This window comes from Trichoplusia ni, chromosome 16 (assembly GCF_003590095.1).
Source record: "Trichoplusia ni isolate ovarian cell line Hi5 chromosome 16, tn1, whole genome shotgun sequence".
Classification (NCBI taxonomy): Eukaryota; Metazoa; Arthropoda; class Insecta; order Lepidoptera; family Noctuidae; genus Trichoplusia; species Trichoplusia ni.
Genome location: NC_039493.1, coordinates 9,084,015 through 9,099,702, shown reverse-complemented (window position 1 = coordinate 9,099,702; position 15,688 = coordinate 9,084,015). Strand labels below are relative to the sequence as shown.

The 15,688-nt window shown below is 37.2% G+C and overlaps 3 protein-coding genes across 6 annotated transcripts; 1 reads left to right on the top strand and 2 right to left on the bottom strand.

Annotated features, from left to right (window-relative positions):
- Positions 1-283: 283 nt before the first annotated feature.
- Positions 284-6,274, bottom strand: LOC113502163 (cystathionine gamma-lyase-like). Of its 4 annotated transcripts, none has more exons than XM_026883577.1 (8): positions 5,772-6,274; positions 3,397-3,558; positions 3,122-3,318; positions 2,816-2,906; positions 2,370-2,637; positions 1,515-1,667; positions 1,194-1,368; positions 284-509 (listed from the first exon to the last, which is right to left on the bottom strand). In XM_026883577.1, the coding sequence occupies exons 1-8, from the start codon at positions 5,874-5,876 to the stop codon at positions 356-358; spliced, it is 1,305 nt and encodes a 434-aa protein (XP_026739378.1). In that variant the 5' UTR covers positions 5,877-6,274; the 3' UTR covers positions 284-355. The 4 variants fall into 4 exon arrangements, with proteins under 4 accessions (XP_026739378.1, XP_026739379.1, XP_026739381.1 ...); XM_026883578.1 differs by lacking the exon at positions 5,772-6,274 and adding an exon at positions 3,778-3,850; XM_026883580.1 differs by lacking the exon at positions 5,772-6,274 and adding an exon at positions 3,657-3,771.
- Positions 3,975-10,804, top strand: LOC113502160 (WD repeat and HMG-box DNA-binding protein 1). Its single transcript, XM_026883573.1, has 16 exons — positions 3,975-4,151; positions 4,233-4,476; positions 4,555-4,801; positions 5,123-5,238; positions 5,519-5,687; positions 6,283-6,408; positions 6,595-6,814; positions 6,971-7,153; positions 7,272-7,434; positions 7,644-7,770; positions 8,299-8,522; positions 9,138-9,236; positions 9,339-9,461; positions 9,570-9,890; positions 10,004-10,147; positions 10,436-10,804. The coding sequence occupies exons 1-16, from the start codon at positions 4,075-4,077 to the stop codon at positions 10,703-10,705; spliced, it is 2,853 nt and encodes a 950-aa protein (XP_026739374.1). The 5' UTR covers positions 3,975-4,074; the 3' UTR covers positions 10,706-10,804.
- Positions 10,805-10,951: 147 nt separating this feature from the next.
- Positions 10,952-15,122, bottom strand: LOC113502161 (mitochondrial enolase superfamily member 1-like). The gene is made up of 9 exons (XM_026883574.1): positions 14,442-15,122; positions 14,036-14,254; positions 13,810-13,932; positions 13,533-13,683; positions 13,069-13,226; positions 12,788-12,930; positions 12,255-12,418; positions 11,694-11,875; positions 10,952-11,213 (listed from the first exon to the last, which is right to left on the bottom strand). Exons 1-9 carry the CDS (start codon positions 14,538-14,540, stop codon positions 11,079-11,081), a joined length of 1,374 nt encoding a protein of 457 aa, XP_026739375.1. The 5' UTR covers positions 14,541-15,122; the 3' UTR covers positions 10,952-11,078.
- Between the last annotated feature and the right edge of the window lie 566 nt (positions 15,123-15,688).

The following is a 15,688-nucleotide window of genomic DNA, read 5'->3' as shown; positions in this document are numbered from 1 at the left end:
AGATCGTCTCGCCACCGCTTCCTAGGCCGACCACGGCACGGCAGCGATGCTGTTCATCCGTTGGCTCCCATAGTGTGGTGACGTATTATATTCACCCCTAAAATTAAAAGTATTGTCCATCCAGTATTTAAAAATCCAAATACATACTGTTGTCGTCAATACATGCAGGCACATTTTTGCCGTAACTTTCGGAATTTAGTCCAGCGAATCCGGTGGATAAAAATTGTTAGGATATTATGTATCATGGGGCATTAAAATGAAAAGACATGTATATCATATATTGTTTGTATAATATAAGGCAAAAGTACAATAATAATGTAAAAATCTACAATAATATGTATACAAATCAAGAGAACTATTTTTCACAAAATGCGACGAGTAATGCCTGTTCTAAATCTTCTATTAGGTCTTTGTAATCTTCTAATCCAACTGAAACCCTTATCACGTTGTCTGTGATGCCAAGACGCTTTTTCACATCTTCTGGTACAAGTTTATGAGTCATTTGGCTTCTATAGGAAAATACATTTTTATTATTATTACATACTACTTAAACAACTACACGCAGGCGGTTGGCAATGATTTGGTAAGACCGGAAATTTGTTAATTTTTTCCTTAAACCTTTATCTCTCCTCCATACGCGTAAAGCTTTAGAGGGTTGAATACCGTATGATACACATGATTAATTAACGCTTCGCAGAGGATACAACAATAATAAGCCCAAAAAAACACTGGCTGAGCTTCTGCAAAGAGTAGTCAAATTCATAGACAGATTCGACACATCACAAAGAACGGGAAATGAACAGATCTTCTCTTTATATCTTTAAGCTTCATAAACCGTAATGATAAAGGCACAAATCAACCTGCTGAAGATCAAGCAAAAATTTTCGACCATTTGCAGGAAATTTGGTAGACAGAAGAGAGGTCGGAAACCTAGAAAACCTCATTGTTGCTGGCCACATGGAAGGAAAAAAAGTTGTGAACGTGGCGAAGGAGGATGAATTGTTCAAACGTTGGTTCGTATAACACTTGTCTTATCATGAGGTAATATAGTGGATAACGCGACTTCAAGCAGTTTCAGGAAGTTAGTCACGACCCTCAGTCACTAGTCATGAGGAATCAAGAAAGAAAATGAAAAATAAGCAATCCTTAAATTTCTAAAGCTAGGTAAGACAAACTTCAAGTAGAATACTTACGGTATTTCAATTAAACTTTCATGGCCCCCTAAACTCACAGCGAGAGTGAACACTTTTAATGCAGCACACAGTTTTTCAGAATTCTTCAAGTTACCAAAATGGGCGAAACTGAATACTCCGGAGTGTCCGGTTGACTGCTTTTTTGCGATATGTTGCTGCATGTGAGTTTCAAGACCTAAAACAGCAATTTATTTTGAATTTGGTGAGAATTAAACCTCAGTTATTGCGAAGTACCTACTGATAAGTTGTTTTAGAAATTAATTTTGCTTAGTTAGTATGTAGTAAATAAGGTAAGTATATAAGGTTAGATTGAATTCTAACCTGGATGCATGACATCTCGAATTTGTGGATGGAAATACAACCATTTTGCTATTGCTAACGATGTAACTTTATGGCGTTCCATACGAATTGCTAATGTTTTCAAGCTTCTGTTGACCAAGTAGCAATCAAAAGGTGAAGGAATTATTCCCACGACTGAAATCATGAAATCGTGATATAAACAAATATTTAGATGTATTCACCACATTATACAATTATTTACATTTAATCCTTCCTTACTAATATCATAAATGCGAAAGTAACTCTGTCTGTCTGTCTGTTACGCTTTCACGTCTAAACCACTGAACTGATTTTAATGAAATTTTGGTACAGAGATAGAATTGACCTTGAGAAGGAACATAGCATAGTTTTTATCCCAGATTTTTGAAGAGTTCTCCTGGAAACGCGATATAACCGACCTCGACGCGGGCAAAGCCGCGGGCGCAAAGCTAGTAAATAATAAGGACTAGTGTGGCAAGCTCGGCCGGGCACTACACTTCCAGTCCAAGCAAAAATGAAATCGGTTTCATTGTTATATGGGACACAACTCATGCACAACTCAGGGATGAGTACGAACGCTTTAAATTAAATAGATCGAAAACTGTATATTTATGTTATACTGTGTTTTATGACTGCATCCCGCCTCTTCAGGAATTCCAGTAGGTGCGCACGGAATTCCCCTTGCGAAATGCTCATTCGGTGCTAAATGAGTAGGTAGTTACTTCCTTAATCTTCTTATGGAATTGAATTTAACTTATGAATGATTGATAATTCGGCCAATTTCTTACGGTATCGTATAAACTTAAAGATTTTTATTTTTATAAAATAAAAATTTCACTTGACCTCTATATCACTTACTTCTTTGTATAAACCTTAGCCTTTCAGCTATACCAGCGTCGTTGACTATTGCTCCGCCCAATATGACATCGCTGTTGCCATTCATGAATTTCGTCAGAGAGTATAATACAATATCGGCACCGAAATCCAGTGGTCGTTGTAAATATGATCCAAGGAATGTGTTATCAACAACAACCATAATATTGCCATGTTTTTTCACCTGTTTCACTGTTACTTCAATGTCAATAACTTTTATAGAAGGGTTAGTCGGAGTTTCAAAATAGACCATCTAGAAGTGAAAAAGATAAAAATAGTTTTGCTGTACAACTCAAAAGGAGTTTATCCAAGAAATCGATTCAAGTATTATTTTGCGGATGAAGCAGTGGTGACATGATTACTGAATTTTAATATACCTACATCGTATTTAAGTCTATCGAATGATAGGTATATTAAAATGTTTAGCTAACCTTCGTATTCTTTTTTATTGCTTTTTCTAAGTTATTGGGGTCCATCATGTCTATAAATGTCACTTCAACTCCCAATCTTGGTATGAATTCACTGTAAGTATGAGTAAAAAAAACCAATGTCAAAATCTAAATGTTAATTGCTCTTGTGTGTAAAAGAGTTCAAGAATGTTGCTACCAAAACTAGCCCTACCACTTTTATTGTGCTACTAGCGTGAACGTTTTCAAATCGGACCAGTAGTTCTTGAGATTAGCATATTCAAACAAACAAACTCTTCAGCTTTAAAATATAAGTATAGATTACAATACCTGAATAAAGTGTATGTTCCACCGTAGACATCTTCATTTGAAATAAGGTGGTCGCCTTTATTTAGCAATAACGCAGTGGCTGAAATAGCTCCCATACCAGAAGCGAAAGCAAAACCGACTTTTCCACCCTCTAACGATGCTAGGCATTGTTCCAACGTATCCCTCATAGGATTCCCTAATCTCCCATATATAAAATTCTAAAAATACAATTGAATTAAGCTAATCCAAAATCGCGTTTCCGTACCCAATTTGTAACTGTTCAAAAATAAACTTACGTTCAAGGGTTCAGTGAGTGATTTAAACTTAAATGTGCTTGACATTGTAATTGGTGGTACCACTGCACCCCCCTGCTTCTCTGGTTCTTGAGCAACATGAACGGCGGCTGTCGCGTAGCCAGATTTTTGCGGTAAAAAGCCGCAAGAATCTTCGTCAGCCTCCTAGTAAATCAAAAATAGTCGGTACTTACCTAAACTAAAAATACAAAAAGTCATGATGCATACATTTTTAGCAGTTTGTTGTAATTTATACAGTATACCTAATTCTTATTTACTTGAACAACTTCTGAAAAGGGTTAAGTTTTCTGATAAACAATATGTATAAAAACAATAAAAACATGAGAAAATATATCATGATTAAAAAAACATGCAACTTCCTACACTTCCTAAATCGGATATAACACATAAATGCTTCATAATATTCCAGAATAATAAAATCCTTCAAAAATAATTTTTAAAACTCAACTATCATAAACTTTTATGTTGTGCGTCTGTAGTACTGCTCTATGACCGAAGACTTTATCGATCGAGTCTATGACCGGTCCGTCGTTCCCGCCAAATTGCAAAAGTTTTTGACAAAACTGTCAACTTCTGTAACCTGTTTGGTGTTGGTGTATTAAAGTTTCATTACATGACCTATTGTTTTTCGAAAAGAATTATACGCCTGAGTAACTAAATATGAAGATTGATAGCAAACCACTAAGATACGCTCATGCTGAAGGCCATACTGATCTATGTTACACTGAAAATGGACAGTACGTAACTTTGAATTCTAATCCTGATTAGACGTTTATTTGTGTAGTAAATTATTAATAATGTGTAAACCTTTTATTTAGAAACATTATAACATGCGGGAATGACGGCGATGTTAGAATATGGGTAGATATTGACGACGATGATCCCAATTCACATTGTGTTGGGGAAAGTGCAGTTTCTGTTTGCTACAAAGAAAAACGACTCTATGTGGCCACTGATAATCACGCAGTTCAAGCTTATACGTACCCTGCCTTTGATAAAGATGGTATTGTCACGAGATTTACGGCCCCAGTTACACAAATCAAATCAACAAATAAAATTGAGGTAATCTATTAACTGTTGAGCAGTACGTTTGACGTCCTTTAGTAATATAGTATAATATAAAGGATTAAAACTTTTCAGGCTTTGGGATGTACATCAGAGAACATGGAAGCTAAGATATGCAGCCTTGAAGGTGGTGCTCCATTATTTGTTATGAAGGAACACACTGGGCCTGTACTAAGCATTGCAATATGTCCTCACATGAAATATGCTAGCACAGCTTGTGGTGATGGAAAGTTGAGAGTGTGGGATATTGACACACAAAAAATTGTGAAGGAAACCTCTTGTATACCAAAGATCAACACATTTTACGCTGCCAAAGTACTATGTAAGATTCAAATGTTATTATAATTCAAATTTTAATTAATGACCAGTGTGTTTGTCTTTCAAAACACAAGTTTTGGCCTTAATTTCACCAAAAAAAATGATTTTAATTCATGATGAACAAAGTTTAAAAATGGTATTTTTGAGATGTATTTTGTTATTGTTAAATCTTAAATTGAAAAATGTTCTAGAATAAATTCAAATTTCAATCTAAAGCACATCTGTTATGTGTTGCTCATCACTGCCTATTGCCATTATTCAAAGGCAGAACATGATCTTAATTTTGCAAATTTTTTTCAATGTGGCCATTGTAACATTGTTTCAGGTCGAATGGATTTTGAGCCCACAGAAGGAAAGTATTTAGCATACCCTAATAACAGAGAGGTTGTCTTGTTAGACTGTGAGAGTTGGGGGCAGAGGATGACATTCACACATCATTTGGTAATTATTATTCAGAGGAATGACTCAAATAATAAATCCTTTTTTTCCAAACCTTTTATAGTCCATAAGACAGCAGATATACAAAAATTCTGAAGAAAGGAACAATATTTGATATCATATTATTGGTTATTTTTAAATGCTCAATTTCTGTTGCATACTTTCCATAGCAAGAAGGCTGACTCCAGAAGCATTGATGGATGAATTGAGTACTAAGTGCAAGATAGGGAATTGGAAAGACTTAAAAGAGATCTTAAAGATGGGAATTTCTCCTTATTTCTAGATTAAATGTGCGATATCACAGTGTGTGTTTTCACCATGCGGGGAGCATTTAGCTGGTAGCACTGTTGCTGGGCAAATTGCAGTGTGGGAAACTGGCTCTGGAGTGTGCACCGGTATCATTGAACACCCTACATCACACAATGTCACTGCTATGGCTTGGAATCCTAAAGGTAAACTAAAAAAACAAAATTCATGACTCACCATATAGATAAAAACAAATTAATGTATTTATCCTAAATAAAATGTATAGGTACCTTCTGTGAGCTCATCCTTCTCAATGCTATTTGTGCTAAATATGGAGATATCATCCGTCCGCATTGGCATTGCTGAATTGATGAACTGATTATGAAGCACCTCATTTCTTGGTTAAAGGACTAAAACAGACATTAAAAATTACAAGTTTCTTTAATTTTCAAAAGGAATAAGTTTCTATTTATTTACAAGCATATCATCTAGCAGTTTGATGTTAATGACTATGGGTTGTCAAGGTAGACACTGGAAACAAAGAGTTTTAGATTGAAAAAGTTTAAAATATACGAAAAAAAGTCAATAGATCCTTCAAATTACACTATGATATTGTTTACTGAAAAGTTTTTCACTGTGTTTAACATTTCTTCATGTTGAAGAGGCTGGACCAATTTGGACAAAATAGTGTCAGGATAGCTAACAGCCAGAACTATTTTGCCTTTATCTGGTGCAAAGCCTAATGGTGTGCAGCAAACAAGTAATAAATTCAAAGATTAACACTTAATATTATGTTAATAGGTAATGGTGTGTTGGCATATTGTGACACTGCTGGTCAACTCGGTATGCTAGTTAACTGCTACGGAAAAGACAGCAGCAAATTTGGAGCTGACTCTGAGGATGTAGAAATGGTGGAGAGGGATAATGGTAATATAATAGTTATATTATTATGTAAATGACGAAATCGGAACTCCCTTTATGAACTCATTATTTTTCCGTGGTTAGCTAAAAACAGGAAAAACTATTAACTAACTATGTAATCCCAAACGTCATAACGTTTTACACTGACTGGTAAATCTGTTATGAAGTTATAAAAAAACGTTTTTCCCTTAGACGATGGCGACGTAGTGGATGACTTAATAGAGAATTACGAAAGTGACGATGACAATGCTATATCACTTGAAAGAATTAAGAATGAGACTCTTGGGATTACTAAGGAGCACGAACAGGATGACTCGCGGCCGGCGTCCAGGCGCGAAACACCCGCGCCCTCTACTGTACCACCACAACCACCCTTCCAACCGTCTTCCACACCTGTACACTTGGAGCATAGGTCTGTTACAAAATATATTAATAAACCTTCTTCATATGTATGTTGCTGTTGTACATACTTAAAGGTCAAACTCAGGACCTCCTTTTTTAAGTTGGTTAATAAGGAAGATTTATGATTTAGTTTATCAGTGTCTATAAACAAATCTTCAATTTACAGATACATGTGTTGGAATGATATAGGCATAGTGCGCTGTCATACCCAAGAAAATGGAGAATCCACTATTGATGTAGAATTTCATGACACGAATTTGCATCATGGCATACATTTGAACAACTATTTAAACCACACAATGGCGAGTTTATCTTCTACCGTAGTTGCTTTGGCTTGTGAAACGCCCAGGTGAGACCATACATTATTTATACTATGTATTCAGGGATATTTTATTTATAGAAACCTAAGTTTTTAACCTAGGTTCATGTGTAGCGTTTATTTTTCATTTGTTTTGTTTATTCCACAGTAAGCTGGTGTGCATATCTCTGGTAGGTAGCAGCAAGGAGTGGAGTGTGTCGATGCCGGACACTGAAGAGATTTTATGCATAACAGCGGCAAGTGGCATCGTCGCCTGCGCTACTAACCTCCGCCTGCTTCGGCTGTTTACACCGCTAGGCACACAGCGACAGGTAGACCGTTGTTACTGTAAATATATAGGTAAAGCAATAAAAACAATTCAAATATACACAAACCAATATTTGTATTAAACTATCCTATATTTATGTAGTATGTGAAGGGGTAGTAAACATAAATACAAACTCTAAAACATTCGCTTTTGCAACACAGTCAGTATCAGACTGATGTGACAGATTTGAATTGCATGTCTTTTATGTTTCAGGTAATTTCACTGGCTGGCCCAGTGGTTACTTTAGCAGGTTACAATACTACAGTATTTGCTGTGTACCATAGCACAGACCCGGGACCCTCAGATCAACATCTCGCTATGGATATTATAGCTGTTAATGGTAACTAACTTCTTAGTACTACCTATACATTTCCTTATATTGGCAAATCATTGTATTCCTTTGAAAAATTGTTTATGCACAAAATAGCATTATTCAGTAACCTGTAGTAGGTAAACAATAATATGATCTTGCTACGTAGATAAAAAACACTGATGTTATTCATATAATTTTAACAACTATACAAAGTACACCTTTTATTTGGTAAGGTGGGGGAATTCTCATGGACACCCACTCCCTTGGGGGAGGAAATGGGCACTGTCAGACTTTTACTGACTAAACCTGAACCGCCGTGCTACGTCATCCGCGTTTTTATGTTGGTGTATGGCAATGCGTTGAAATCCTTAATACATATAAAGTACACCTAACTAGTTTAAAGTTACATGTGTTTAATTTTGATAGTGAGTCCCGCCGCGTCTGCTCATGAATAAGGTCTCGGTCGGGTCCGAAACTAGTCGGGCTACCCCGATAAATATGCGTGAGTAAACCGCTTACATCATTTAATAATGTGTTTAATGTGTGTCGCTCCAGGTCAGCAAGTCCGCAGCCGCTCAGTGGCGGTGCCGCTGTCGCCGGGCAGCCGCCTGCGCTGGCTGGGCGCGGGCGCGGCGGCGGGCGCGGGGCCGGGCGGCGCGGCGGCGGCCGACAGCGCGGGCCGCCTGCGCCTGCTGCCGCCCGCCGCCGCGCTGTGGCTGCCGCTCGCGGACATGGACGCGCACTCGCGGGGAGCTTCCGACTCGTGGTTCATTGTCTCTGTAAGGACCTGCTTAAGGCTTCCCACACCGTTACGCGCATTACACTGTGACTTGTCTAAATTGCGTAGCTTTAAGAGACTAGTCTGTTTTAAGTCGCAATAGAGGTTCATCTCAACTCTAAAAACGACAACTGTAATATAACAATAGTTGTAAATGTATCCACCACTTTATGTTTCGTATGAGTAATATACACGGTGATTTTTTAGTCGTCTTACAAAAGGAGCCCAGTTCATGTATCCGACGTAAAGTACCCCTAGGCGCGATTTTTTTTTTTTATCATCAACTAAGACAAAATTACGAATAAAAATTAAACAAGAAAAATCTGAAAATACTCTTAAAAATGATAAAAACAACGCCGCCCGCGCCCCTCACCATTGTTAAAAGGCTCGGACCGCGCTCGCAACAGAGCTGTGTTTCTAAAAAACTACGAATTGCATCATAATATTGAATAAAAATTGCATTTTAAATTTATTGAAATCTCATATGTACCATCTTTTTTTCATGAACGTGTTCTAGTCATTGGATTCATGAACTGGGCTGCTTTTGTAAGACGACTAAAAATCACGGTGTATATATCATTTATCTGTTTTTAAGAAGGTATCATTTTTCTTATAGGTAAGTGAGACAACACAAAAAGTTCGTGCTATACTCTGTAGAGGAACCTCCTTCCCAGCAACGGTACCGAAACCAATCGTCTCAGAATTACCTTTACAAGTAAGATAACTACACTATATTACGTGATATAAAATCGAATGTGTACACTGTATAAACATTTAGAAGAATAAAACTTATCTATTATTATGTCTTGTTACATAGATACCACTATGTGAAATGGATACGGAAAAAAGCCAATACGAAGAACAATTAGTAAGATGGGCTCACACCTCGGCGGATGTTGACGTAAAGACTGCGAGAGAAACTGCATTGAAACTTTTTGCGGTAATCCTACTTTGGTTTTCCCTATTAACAGACTACTATAATGTTTCTTTGCAACTGTGTTCTATCATAGTTTAAGGTGAAATAATAATCAGATCAATTTTATTTCAGCTTGCATGCCGTAGCGAGATCGAACAAAGAGCGTTGGAACTTATGGAATTACTGAAAGACGATCGTTTACTCCCTCTAGCGGCCAAATATGCCTCGCGTTTGGGCCGTGTGCATTTAGCCGACAAACTTTCTAACCTAGCAGAAACTTGGGAGAAAGACTCTGACAAACTGAACGTCGCACAAAACTCACACTTTACAGAGCTTGACACACAGGAAACGAATGACGACACTAATGCGGGAGAAGATTTAAATGCGAGTTTAATTATACCACAAAAAGTTAAAGAGAAAAAAGTTGAAGCCGAAACGACTCTTAAGCCAATTGTAAGTGTTTTTATTGCCTTTATGATAAGAATAACTAAAATAAAACTGTAACAATATAAGTACAAAATGGTAAAAAATATGTATTTAACTGGAGTTTTTTCTAAATATTTCAGCCCATTAAGTCATCGCCTGGTAGAGCTAGAAACATTTTCAAAAAACAAGCATCAAACACAAAGAATGGGCCGAGTCCACTAAGCTTGACTGAGAGAACACTAGTGGAGGTGCACAATCCTGCTGATACTACCGAGAATGATGACGTAAGTAACTCTTACCAATGTATCTTGTTCTTTCCTCCTTATTAGTTTTCATAGGCTATTTACTTCTTATATCTTTCATTGGGTTAACCAGACAATAGTTTCCTATTATAAGTAATGGAATTGAGAACGAGTTTTCCCTGGGAATTAGTTTTGCCAAATTGCCTATATTAAGTTACTGATCTTACTCTAAAATGTAAGGTTGAATATCACAACACAACCAAATATACACAAATGGAAACGGTTTTGGTTCAAACTTTTAATTATATTGTAAGCTTATTATTTTTACAGCCTTTGACACCTATAGGATCTGAAACCTTTGTAGAATGGTTCACAAGAAATAAATCCGTTCTCGAAAATCAGAACCCTGGACTAGGGCCATCAGAATTAACACGCCATGGCATCAAGCTCTTTAAGACTGTACAAGGAAAGAATGCAACTAGTTCAGAAAACGGTCCTAAAAGAAAATTGGACGAAGATAGCAATGGAACAGAACCCGTCGTCAGTAACGCTTCTAAGCAATCAAAACTTAGTGCCTTCGCTTTTCAAAAGAAAACATAAAATAAATAAGAGCAGTTAATAATCATGGAATTGTAAATAGTCCCTTTGTCTTTTATTTATACAATAAAATGTTTAAATATAATTATGCATCCAAAATGACCAGTTTATTTTTTTAATTAATTTCAAGAAGGGGATCCTCGATTGGTTGGTATGCTTTTTAACTCCCTTGTGAAACAATAAAAACAGCTAAGCAGAATTTAAATTGGTATTCATTGGAATGAAAAAATTAAAAAAAAATCAAGAAAAGTGAGTGTATAAAAACGTGGGAAAAGGCATTTTATTACTTCCAATTCGAAATAAACATATTTAAAAAAAATGTAAATTACAATGTTAAATGAGATTCGAATACAGATAGATATGAGTTCAGATTCAATTAGACATTAACTAATTCAGCTTCATCAGGAGGTGGGAAGAGTCCATCTTTGATCATTTTTTTCCATTCACTCCCAGTAGGATATGTAAACTTGTCTAAAATTCCTGGTAGGAATTCTGTACTGTAGCCTGGCAACTGAAATGGGATAAGTAAGCAATTAATCTAAATATAGTTAAGAAAGAGGTATTTACACTGCAATAACAAATTGGAATATTTCGATAAGACTGTTTTTATAAACATAAGAAACAAAACACCGTTCATCACAAATTATGCTGTTGTTACGTAATCGTAAATATTTTGAAAACTTATCAATTGTGAGGTCAAAGTTCTAAGTAGTTGCAAAGTAATCTACATACATAATCACTTCATTTATTTGAATGATGAAGGTCTATTAAAATACCTACTTTATGTGCTAACATTTTAGTTTCGTGGTTAACGCCATCTATTGAGGCATTACAACATTACGTGGTCACGTGACTCATTTGCATACATTTCTAGAGAGGCGGATGATACCAGCCGAAGGTATTAATAAAACTGCTTATTTCAAAATTGATCTTAATCACGAGTATAAGAGTGGATGGTAGCCATAACGAATCTATTGTCAGTTTAAATTACCTTAGGCGCCATGTATCTCGCATTTTCTACCACACAGGGGTCGACGAAGTGTTCGTGTTGCTGGTCAACGTACTCGACGAGCCGGTCCTGCATGGTGGCGGACACGCTGGCGTAGTCCCAGTACTGCAGGTGTTGCACCATCTCGCACAGTCCCACACCGCCCGCGTGAGGACACACTTTTACTGGAAATAGCATCAAAGCGCTTTCATAATGCTTCTATTACATAGAAACGCTGCAACGGCTCATAACCCCATACATAGAAAAACAGTAGGTATACAGCACATCGACATGCTTAGTAAGAAGTATATTGCACTCTTACACACTCGAAACTCTTTTAGGCTCTAGACAGACGGACCATTGCTCGCCGACTGCAATTGGGCTGCAATCTGATTGCACGTTTAGTTTGCAGTTGTGTCAACTGCATGCAAACTGCAATTTGTTGTTGGTTGAATTACAGTTGAAATGCGGTATAGAACCTAAGAGTCAACTCGCAGAAGTTATCTTGAGGTTTACACAAAGTGATGGCACCCTACTAGGGCAGAATATCAGAAAAATAGTTACCTTTAAACTTTTCAGCCATTAGATACACTGACAAAATTTCGTTGATGCCACCGATACGCGCCGAGTCTATCTGACAGTACTGCATGCCTCCGCTCTGCAGGAACTGTTTGAACATCACACGGTTGGCGCACATCTCGCCGGTCGCCACTCCTATGTTATAGGGCCTAGAAATAAATCAAAAATTCAGATAAATACTTAATTCAACTGATTATTGTATCACCCTAAATATTCAAACGTTCAAGGCAAATGCACAAAGATGCAGACTTGAATAATTATATAAAAAATATTATATTATATATATTATAGATAATAATATGCTTCTTGATGTCTATTAACATCTAGGTTTGTCACACGTGGGTTTAAAAGGGAAAACCCGTGGCACATCGAGCATAATGGTCATTTTTGTGATTTATACCTAAATAAAAACAAGAATATCCGCATTCACAATATGAAGTGGTTAAAAACTAAGTAGACGAAGATCTATAGGTAAAACTACGACGTATGTAGCAGATATTAATAGAAGCTGTTCTTACTTTAAAGCCTTAGAAATAGCTGCGTGTCCGAGAACATCATCAGGCGAAGTAGGCTCCTCGATCCACATTGGTTTGAGCGGCGCCAGCTTTTTCATCCATTCGATAGCCTCATTCACACTCCAAGCTTGATTGGCATCAACCATCTACATACAGAACAAAAACCTCAAAAAAAAAAACATTATTTTGCTGCTTTATTTGGAAGCTGGTTGTTACTTTTGAAACCACCGGATTAACACAAATATATTATAATATATAGGAAAGCGTAAAAAGTATGTACATACTAAAACGTTGTCATTTCCAATGCATTTTCGGACAGCGCTGCATCTTCGGAAATTATCTTCAAAGTTTACCCCAACCTTAACTTTGAAATATTTGAAACCAAGCTTTAGGTACTTTTCGCATAGCGACTGCACTAACTGGTCACTGTAACCCAGCCAGCCTGAAAGTACAATAACACACGTAAACATTTAAATATGTTAATCATTGTATTAAACTATTTTTTTTCGTTTTCCGGGGTGAAACGCTAATGACACTTTACACACGTGGAGAGCACGGCATGGGGACAATTCAACATACCATGTCGAACTTCCATCGGCTAACAGCACCCCGGACCCCTTCAGCTGCCTAAGATAGAGCCGCGGGATCGCTCTCGCTTACTCTGCGCCACTCCGGCAAAATTCCTTAACTACCTACCAATAAATTCGAACATGTACGTATATTCCTATTGGGTTATGGCCCTACTTACCGACTTGCGTGGTGTACGCAGGGTATCCGACCTCCTGTAAATGTTGTATCCTCTCATTTTTGCCTACACTTTTCTCCTTCAGTAATTGTATAGCCTCTTGTTTAGTGATCACATCTGTTATGTACCGGAAGTCAATTGTAGATACCAACTCCTGGGAATTACAATTTATATGGAAATAAAATTTACTCTCAGTTAAAATTGGAGTGTACGTGGACCAGGCTAATATGACACATACATAAGTCCAACATTACATGTTATAAACAATGCCGATGCGTACCTCGGGTTCCATATCAGCTAGAAGACGCCATAACGGTTTATTTTCGAGGCGAGCCCACAGATCCCATAAGGAATTCAATATAGCTGCTGCAGCCAAATGAGCCACACCTTTTTCTGGACCGATCTATGATAAAACATTTGAAAAATAAACTTATACATAAAATTCGGTACCTGAAACCTAATTTTGAATAGGTGGGTAGTGTAATTCAATGGTCTAACTCTCTTACCCATCTCATTTGCGAATCGTTTGTAATGGTCCGCCAAAAGCCAGCGAAATCGGCAAAAATGTCCCCAGCATTCTTGCCTATGATGAACTTCTTCATGGACCTTATAGTAAGGACTATGATCTCGGTGCCTCGTCCGCAAGTGAAGGTCAGCCCGAATCCTTTCCTTCCATTCTCGGTAGTCGTTGTTACATAGGCACAGGAGTAGTTGGGGTCTGTGTGCTGCAAATACCAAGCTTATAATTATCGACTTTCATAAGATATGCCTACGCACCCTAAATGTTACGAGGCACAGTTACCCTTGATGTCTGAACTTTTATTATTGAACAGTAAATGTAAAACTGTTTGGAACGATGAAAAAACAATAGTATAAGGTCAGCAAACTAAAATAAGTTCAAGAAGTACTTACCAGTGCATCTGATCCATGAGAACCGAGCGAAGTGGGAAACCTCACATCTTTAACATCAATATTAACAATTTTTAATCCTCTGCGGTCTGAGATCGGCATTTTTGTTAGATACACCCACTGTCTGCGCTTAACTCAGTGAAGCTATACATCGACTGCGCGACAATAATGATTATGATAACCCCAACCCGCAACGGTTGTCGGTTATCTCATGAACACCATTTGTTTTAATTGCTTGATTGAAAATAACAAAACCGCTGGTTTTATCGATTTGAGAGTGAAATCAGTATAAGGTTAGGGAGTTTTGAACAAAATCACAGTTTTCAAAAAATATGGTATATAACTAAAAGTCTAATTAGTCCGTCGGGCAAAATGTAAAAAATATGGTATTTTTCATTGTATTGGGTTCATAAAAATATACGAACATTAAAACGCATCAAAGATAATGAAACGTTTGGAACGTGCTAATACGACACTTCTCGGTAAAAAGTGCACTGATCAGTGACGTCTAAGAAGATGTCGATTTACTGTATCATCTTCATTTTTTGTTAAGGCGATGAAAAATACTTATTATATTACAAATAATTAAAATTGTTTTCTTAATTATGTCAACTAGCTTGTTAATTGCACCGATATAACTATAATTGTTCCATTTTATTGATATGAAACTACTTTTACGGATTTTATCGCGGTTTAATTTTAGATTTTTTAGGTTTAACGAAGAATAGGGACCCGCGTTAAAGAACACAGCTGACGTCAAACACCGCCGCTCAACGAAGTCTGCAGTCGCCGAACATGCTGAAGGTTCCAGCCATTATATTAGATTTGACCAACCACAGATCCTCGCTAAAGAATCCAAATTCCTACCTAGGATGTTTCGCGAGGCTATTGAGATTAAAAAACACCCTAATTTCAATAGAGAAGATGGCTGGAAGATATCACCTACTTGGGATCCAATAATAAATAAACTCAAGGCCAAACCCAAGAGCAGCGCTGCAAGACATCAAGACACAGTGAGCTCATACTGCGTAGGTCGGACCACAAATAATTAATTAAAATATGAAGGTAGAACGAGCAACATCTTCTGTCAAGACGAACGCCATCTCAGTCTGCCCGTGACCATGATACCTGCAAAGGTTTCGAAACGTCGGGAACTAAAATCTAAAATTAAACCGCGATAAAATCCGTAAAAGTAGTTTCATTTCAATGTCTAACATTCGCGTAAACCTAAGAAACCACTATGTTCCATT